Source organism: Apaloderma vittatum, unplaced genomic scaffold, assembly GCF_000703405.1.
Source record: "Apaloderma vittatum isolate BGI_N311 unplaced genomic scaffold, ASM70340v1 scaffold7393, whole genome shotgun sequence".
Taxonomy (NCBI): Eukaryota; Metazoa; Chordata; class Aves; order Trogoniformes; family Trogonidae; genus Apaloderma; species Apaloderma vittatum.
This window is the reverse complement of record NW_009708518.1, coordinates 33,664-42,296: the sequence shown is the minus strand read 5'-3', so window position 1 is coordinate 42,296 and position 8,633 is coordinate 33,664. Positions and strand designations below refer to the sequence as shown.

The following is an 8,633-nucleotide window of genomic DNA, read 5'->3' as shown; positions in this document are numbered from 1 at the left end:
AAGTTTAAGGCTGTGATGTTTGCTCGTAGCCTCCCTCCTACAGGGTCTCCCTTCAGCTCAGGCCACTGTCACAGTCTGAGGAAATCGTGCTCGCTCTGCCTAGCGATTTTTTTTTTCCCCTAGCCCTCTTTTTCATGCTTCTGTCCATGTCACTGCTGGGCATTTTTGATGCTGTTCTTCCCTGCACACTGCAGAGGATTAGTGTAAAAACAAAACAGCAGAACAGCCGTGTTGCTGGCGGTCTGGGATTTAGTTGATGTCTCTGTGCCCTAGCTTGGGAAGAAGCGCCCTGCCTGTGTGTCTTTTCTGGGACCCGCCTTGACCAGACGGGTGCCCTGCCGCTGCCTCCCTGGCCTGAGCTCACCTGCGGGGTGCTGAGGCAGGCAGCGAGGGTGGCTAACGCTTCCTTGGCCCGCTGTGTCCCCTGCCTGGCCCATCCTTTCCTCCCGCCCCATCTACCTGAATCCCACCAGCTGGAGGCCCCTCAGCAGTTCCCTGCACGCCTCCTTGCATCACTTGCTCCCTCTCACTGCTCTCTTTTATTTTTTAATGGCTTGACTTTTCCACTTTGAGTGGGTTCTGCAGTGCTCTCAGACTGTCTTCCACCTTCTCTTTGCTTTCTGGAGGTGGTACGTGGGGACCCCAGCACTGTTATCAGCTCTGTGTGCACCCGAGAACCAGGAGAGTGCTGCTGCCTTAGCACTTAGCAATTCTTGCTGCCAAACGCCATTAGGAGTTAAAACTACATGAATGCTTTCTGAAGTTGGCAACTACTGCAGTACCTACAGGCATATTTTGTGATTAGGAGGGGAAAAAAAGAAGGGAAAAAAAAAAGGGAGATGAATGCTATAATTGTAAACGGGAAAGGTGCTGGCTGAAATTCCATGTTAGAAAGTGATCTCTGTTATAAAAAGTGTCTGACTATTGAAAATAGTCACCTTCTGCTGATACTCCTGTAATTTAGTTTAGCAGTCACTTTTTGTACCTAGGTGGGGTGCTACTTCTGCAATTCTTCCTTCTAGCCAGTTGCTGGAAATCTTCCTCTTTCTGTTTGAATTTTCTCCTTCTCTATGAAAAACTTCTGCTGATGTCTTCTGCTGCCCATAACTTTTTTTCTCTTCTGTCTACACTTCTTCATCTCCAGGACTTCTTCTTCCTGTTGGTGTTTCCCTTTCTCCTCACTTCCTCTGCTCGGAATTTTCCACCTGGATATTTTGCTTCAGTATGCTGTGCTTTGTGATGACTGGCCAGGTGATTTGGCAATGCTGCTCACAAGATACTATTCTTGTATTAAAAAAAAAAGTATTATTTATAAATTATACATCTGTTTAACGGTAAGTCAGTCTTTTAATGTGTTGATGGTGACTTTGAAAGTACATCTCTGTAAACACTCTTTGTTAATTTGAGAATAATTGGACTTCCTGAGGGTGATGTCACAGTGTGATCAAGAGCTCTTTCAATAACTGGTTTTTGTTAACCAGAAAGATTAGCAGTCTCTAATGGGTCTCTGTAAAACTGTCAGCTAAATCTCACGGAGGATCTCGTCTGTAATACATTGTTTTGGATGTATCTGTAAGTGGGTACAAAAGCCTAATTCGAGTGTATCTGAATTGCTTACAGATATGTTTATACGCAGGCGTAGAGCACAATACAAATTGCAGTTCAGATACAGTCTCTGCATGTTTCTGTCCTGACTCACAAATGCACATAATCTGCGCGCACACACCACGAACGGGCGCTCAGCCTTACCTCGTCTTGTCAGTGATGTGCCCAGGCAACATGCCCTGTTCTCCACCTTCTGACATCCTTTCTGAATCTTGTCTTCTCACAGATGTGGATGAGTGTGCCCTGGGCCTTGATGACTGCCACTCAGATGCCATTTGTCAAAACACCTCGAAGCTGTACAAGTGCATGTGCAAAGTGGGTTACACCGGCGAGGGGAAGAAATGTGAAGGTAAAGTGATGGAAGCACTATGCCCTGCCTATGTTAGCATGAGGTGTTACAAGGAAGACGGAGCTGTGAGACATAATGCCTTGGAACATGGAGGGTGATTTTAATCAAATAGTCATTGTTTCTTCACTCAATTTACTTCTTGTTTACAAAGTCAAAGGCAAACAAATTGCATGACTTTTTGTCTAGGAATATCACTTGATCTAATGATTAGTTTCTTGTTTAACCAGGAGCCTTAAAACTGGTAAGTAAACCTACACCAGAATCTCATGGCATTTTACCATTCTTTAGATATAATTAACAAGTAACGTGTTAAGTATAGTCCATTTGCAAGACAGCGATGATTTTGGATAGCAGTTACTGCTTACATTTACAGGGTTGCGTCTCTAACTGTCTATAACACTCAGGCAAGCATCCATCATATTGACTTTTGCTTTACTCCTTAGACATTGATGAATGTGATAATGACTTCAATGGAGGCTGCGTCCACGAGTGTTTCAACATTCCAGGAAATTACCGCTGTACTTGCTACGATGGCTTTATGTTGGCTCATGATGGCCACAACTGCCTGGGTAAGATGCGTGTTCACAAACATTGTGAGTGGTGATGCTAACGTAAGCCTTTGACTGCATCCATGGGAAATGCGTCTGATCTGTTGGGCTGAATCAGCTCAGCTAGAGAAGAGTGGTACATATGGGACTAAGGAATTCCAGGTACTGATGTACCATCCCACTGTGGCTCTTTGCTGCTCTGTACAGGAGGGGGATGTGCTACGTTTGTTTTAAGTGCTTTTGGTTAAAATGTGTCAAGTGCCATCTGTTATTAGGCTAAATGAGCTTATGTAAAAGAACATGTGTTAACATTGTCTGTTCTGTTCCAGAGTTAGTTTAGGATCAGTTCTCAGGCGTATTCTTCAGCACACAGTGCAGCAATGTACAGTAGTGCATGAGCTACCGGCCTGTTGGCAATGTGATTTGCTGATGGTGTTATTTCCCTGGGGCAGAGCCTCATGTTGATGAAACTGTTCTGCTTCCAGGACTCATGCTGGCTACCCTCTGTGGTACCTCCTGTGCTGTGGTACCTGTCCCATTTATTTTTTGAGAGATGGCTCTGTTTTTCTCTTTTGCTGCCCTGAATGTGGATATGCCTGGGCAGGCTTCCATGCCCATGTCAGTCAGAGAGAAACTTGCTCTCACAGCATAGTTTTAACGTTGTTGTTTGCTTGACTGGGGTACTTCCCACTAGCGTATGGCATATTGGATGGGGATCCAGACCTCCAGACCATCCCTAGGCTGTATCTTCTGCTGGGACAAATCAGAAAAGCTCTGGAGTCTCCAGTGGCATTGTGTTGGATTTTACCTGCTGGAAACCTGATGGGTGCCCGCCGATTAACTTTTGTTACAGTGTAAGTGGAAGAGGGGATGAAGTCACTAAGTCCCAAGTATTTCACTGAAGAAAGTAGAGAGGGAAGCAAAATACCTGCTGATACTTAAAAATAATAGAAAGTTCTTATTTTTCTCTAGTGCATTTGCGTAAACTCACAGTGGAGTTCAGCTGAGGTTACCATGAAGGGCCAAATGCAAACGAACGCATTGCCTCTCACAGTGTCACCAAAGGGTGTATTCTCTCTGTATTTGGTAGCCCCTCTACAGCATAGGTCAGCTGACTTGTGATCAGTAAGACCTAGACATGACTTAGACCAAAATTTACCACCTGCAGTGTTACTGGGTAGCTGCTCAATATTGTATGGCAGACTTTTTAAAATAAAATAAAATGGTGTTGACATACAATGAAGTTATTACCACTGAACTGCCAATTTTGAGATGTGATGTAAACGTTAAATAAATATTTTGGCATGCAGCAAATTGGATCACATCTTCTCTTAATCTGTTTATTTACTTCATTCACGCTGGGGTTGCCCTCCTCTCACCCTTATTTTTGAAGATCTCGTCTGTGTGCCTGGGTTTAAGCCAAATAGACAATTACTTGTTGGAAAGAGATGATTTTTTTGAAAGCTTTCCAAGGTCTGCAAGACAGAAACATCTGCTGGAGTTCAAATCTGTAGTACTGAAGACTCATGGTGGCTGTTTATTCATGATTGTTTGCACATTCACATCACTGTAGAACTCTCAGCTTGTAGAAATACTCAGCTTCTCTGTGATGGAGATATGTCAGCCGCTCTTTTTGCTACAGCAGGTCACATTCTTTTGCATCCAATTGGCTTACTCATTGCCTTCGGTAGAAATTAAATCTGTTGTAATATTAAGTTAAACTTCTTACTAAAAGCCTTTCTCTTTCTCTTCTTTTAGAAGACAGCTGTTTTATGCCAGAAATGCTATGATGTTAAATTAAAAACACTGTACTATTAGCACAGGAACAATGAACAGAACAGGGAGCAAACATGGTGTTCCATGTGAATTTGCAAATGAGGCCAGCGCTTTGCCTCAGCAACGTTTTGTCCTGTTTTTTAAGGGACTGAGCACTTTTACTTCGTGTTCAAATTGGCATTTCTGAAAATAAGGGTAGGAAAATTATTTGCTGGTAGTGGTTACAAAAACCTGCACTTATTAAAGGGTAAAATTCCGAAGAATTGGAGTTTGGAATGAACATGCTGTTGTTCAGAGGCTTAGCTGAAATTTTTCTACTCTTTGTTTCTCTTGATTATCTCACAAGCAGAGCCTTTCTGTATTCTCTGGTGTTGTTAAAGCTCTGCATATTGCAAAATCAACATTAAAACCATTTCCAGAACTTCTGCTCTTGTCCTTGACTGCAGTCAGGCCACACAGCAGCAGCCTGGATGGTAGGTGGTGACGATCTAGCCTGGAAGGAAGAGAATAGTAAATCAAACTGAGCATCTGAACAGGTGTGATGTGTGAATTGTAGCTAGAGTCAAAGGAAGGAGTAGGGGATAGGTTTTAAGCTAAATTTATTTTGTGGTTTGTGCTTTCCTTGTTCCACCTTTTTTTGAGAACTTTGGAACAACACCTTTTATACCTTGGGTGGGTTTGGAGCTAAAGTTGCATCCCACTGAGCAAGACAGAACTATATACGGATGCTCAACCTGGGTGTAAATGTTCTAGGCTGCTGTGTGGTGGTACTACGCAGCTGCACTGAGAGGTAGAGAATGTTCACGTAGGTGGAGAGCCCTGCTTCTGGCTCCACCGAGGCTACTCTGCCTTAGTTGTAACCAGTAGCTCTGGTTGGCTGGTCAGCACTTCTTGGGATTCCTGTGACTGACTGCACTTTTTTAGCAAAAATACACTTTCCCAAGCGTGACACACACCAGCACAACACCAGGCTAGCCCCGGGGTGTCTAAACCACCTGGGTGATTACAGGCCAAGTAAATGTTTGTCCCTACTTTATATTGAGTGGCTGCTGGCAATATGAGGGTACTGGTGTTAGTACAAAGCTGAGCGCTGTCTTTCTCTCTCTCTTTCAGATACAGATGAATGCATGTTCAACAACGGTGGTTGCCAGCATGTTTGTGTCAACACGGTGGGGAGCTATGAATGCCGCTGTAAGGAAGGGTTCTTTCTAAGTGATAACCAGCATACATGCATCCACCGCTCAGAAGGTACTGCTGCTTCCCTCCAGGCACAGAACAGGGGTTTTTGACAGAAGTTAACTGCAAAATCTCTAAAGCAGCTTCAAAAGTATTTTTAGGTTGAGTTTTTCAAAGCTATGAAGGGTCTTGAAGTTCTCATTTCTTTTAAAAGGAACAGTGTGTCAGAATCTTCTAAGTGACTTTGAAGACTCTTTACATCCATCCTGCCCCTTTGATCTCACCTGTACGTCTGCAGTGTTGTGCTTGTTAAAGCAGTGTTGTGCTTGTTAAAGGCTGCACTGCTGGACTCCCAGTGTACTTCATGCACAGCTAAGCTGTGTCTTGATCCAGGGAATGGCAAAAAGCTGAAGGACAGTGAGTTCTGACCATTTCTATTGGCCTTAGTTATGGGGCAGTACCTGCATTACCTTCAGGTACCTTTTAGATTCCCTGTAGAGTTTTCAACTAAGAGATGTATTGTTTGTCAGCCCCAAAGGTATTCAGATGATGTTCTTTGTTTTGAGGGAAACCTTTATGAAGCGACCTTTGTAAGATCAGAGAGCCTTGGATATCTAATTAGACATTAGATTGAACAAAATTATTTTGGATGCCCTTAGGGAACACTTTCAAGTGGTTGCTCAGATCAGGGAGTTGTCCATTGAGCTGTACAGTGAATATCTTACTAAGAAGTATTTAAAGCTGCAAAGCTTTCTTTAATCTATGGCTTATCATTGGCATGACTATAAGAGAAATCTGAGTATGAATAAACAAATCTTACTTTAAAAATCCCCATAGTGAAGAGATCAACATTTCTAGACATAGATGGCCATCCACAGGTAGGTGCGCTGAGGTGGCTGTCATCTGATGTAGCTGGACTGATCTTTTGTTTGTTAATTCAGTTTGTTTTCTCAGCTTCTCTGGTGCTGGGCTTGGTCTTGTGGGGGTCTGCTGATGCCTGGTGATTCCTCAGGCCGTTGCTCAGCTTGCCACTGCAGGGGCTGAGCTGAGAGTGGGGACAAGCAGGAAGGCTGTGGTGGTGGGGCAAGGCATTTCCCTTCACGTTGCCTTGCTGGCAGTGAGGTGTGTTTGTATGCTTGCATGGATGATAATCTAAAGATGATGATCAATTGCTTGAACTCCTTGTCTCGTCCGCTGCCAAGGGAGAAAAAACTTCCGACTCTTTTTATTCTTACTTGCATGTGGTGGGATTTAACCTGAATTTATTTGGGGTTTGGTTCTGCCATTGCAACAGGTCCGAAATAATGTGATCTGGGAAACTGTGTGTCTGTGAGTGAGTTTGCTGTCACACAGCATTTATGGCATAACAGACATATCTTTAATACAACCTTATAAAACAGGGCTGAGTAGAAATTTTCTACTGCCTTGGAAACAAGCAGCGGCTTCATAGTAAAGGCTACAACGCATATATATATGTATCTTCTATGAGATCCTGTCCTTTGGGTCAGCTGGATTTTAGTGGGTTTAGTCACGTACCTTGTAACACAATGGGTACTTTGTTATTAAAATGTGCCCTAGTTTGGGAAATGCAGTTTTAACTTTGTGTGGAGACTTGATTGAATTGTGCTCGTTCATTATAGAGCAATCCCAAATTGAGTATTTAAACCACTTGTCTGATGTCAGTGAACTTTACCAAAGTGCCTGCTTGAACAGTTTCCCCTTTGGTAGCTCAGCAGAGACAAAGGAGTAACTTTGTTAACAGAAACTAAGCTGCTAACTCTCTTAATGCTTTCTAACGCCTCTGAGCTAATAGACCAAATCATACTGCATGCCTAAGAACAGAAATGTCACAAAAACACAGGAGTTAATGAGACTAATTTGTGGCCTCGTAGGTTGTCTCATTCTTCGACTGGCAGGGCAATAATGGATGACAGGTTTCACGTGGGCTCCTTGGGCTGTGTCTGTGTGCTGCAGGATTGGAGTGTCATTCTCTTGTTAGACTTCTACAGAGTCCTCACTGTGGGAAAGGAGTCAAAAAGCCGATAGAGCAGAAAAATCTAGGCTCTCCAGTAGCCATTCTTTCGTTGCTTAAAGCTGTCTTACTTGAAAAAGGGTGCTGTAGCTTGGGCTTCAGATGGTGAGAAGAGTCGTTCACAGAGCAAGAACCTAATTGAAGCCTAGTGAAATAATAGTAATGAGCTGACCTCTGTTTGCCAGTACAGTGTCTTTGTTTCTTTTAGCAATAAGGCTGCAAAAAGGGCTGTGTAAGTTTAAAAAATATATAGGGTGTGGAATTGTTCACAGAATTTCTTTTTAGCAGTATAGTCACCTTTTTCATCCTCTCTCTGACTCGGCATCTGCTCAACTCAGTAGGAGTTTGCTGAGATAATGTGAGATAAACCCTTGCTGCCAAAGTATGCTCCACTGACTCTTCTGCACCAAGGCAGAGAATTTGATGGCAAAAGTGTGTTCTCCATATACTGAAGGAGAGCATTTAGTTGTCTTCTCTCCCAATTTTTTAGCACTATAGAATGCTTGAGCAGAAGTCTGTACTGTACTGTTGGAAGAAAAGCTATTTTTTTAATTTAGTCTGATGATGCCATTTGACAACTCAGCCAGCTGCTGTGTAGTTTTCAGTTGTGCATATACAAATTGTGTCACTGTCTTGCCAATGGTAAAGGCATTGTGAATGGAATTTTTACAATAATTCTAGGAACAATTCCTCCCTGTTTAATTGACTTTAACTTTCTGCAAAGGGCAGACAAGACACTGGCAGTCATTTAGTGTTAGCACATGAACAGCTTGTAACTGTCAGACAAAAATGACAGGATGTTTTTAGGAGGTGCATCAAAACAGAGTAAACCTCTAGTGTCACATCAGTTTTTCTTTTGGTTAAAGCAGGAACTGGCACTAAATTCTGACTGTCTGGAAAGGTGTGTAGAAATACAGAACACTGTGATAATTCCCAATGAGGTTATTTTGGGAGGTATTTATTGAAATCAGAAAAAAACCCCTCACCTAAACCAAAACTGTTAACAAGGAGGAGATTTGGCATACAGTATACATGCAATCTGCATGTCTGCTTGGTCACTACTTAGTGACTGCTGATGTAGGTTATGGCTTTTGAAATCTGCTTTGTAGGCCAATAGTTGAAACCAGAATGACTTTCGTGTCATCAG

At 42.9% G+C, this 8,633-nt stretch overlaps 1 protein-coding gene across 1 annotated transcript in view; it reads left to right on the top strand.

Moving 5' to 3' along the window:
* Nucleotides 1-1,779: 1,779 nt before the first annotated feature.
* Nucleotides 1,780-8,633, top strand: part of SCUBE2 (signal peptide, CUB domain, EGF-like 2) — a 33,270-nt gene continuing 26,416 nt past the window's right edge. The window contains exons 1-3 of the mRNA XM_009866582.1: nucleotides 1,780-1,954; nucleotides 2,398-2,523; nucleotides 5,392-5,526. Coding sequence (XP_009864884.1) covers nucleotides 1,780-1,954; nucleotides 2,398-2,523; nucleotides 5,392-5,526 — 436 coding nt within the window. The remainder of the gene's footprint in view (nucleotides 1,955-2,397; nucleotides 2,524-5,391; nucleotides 5,527-8,633) is intronic.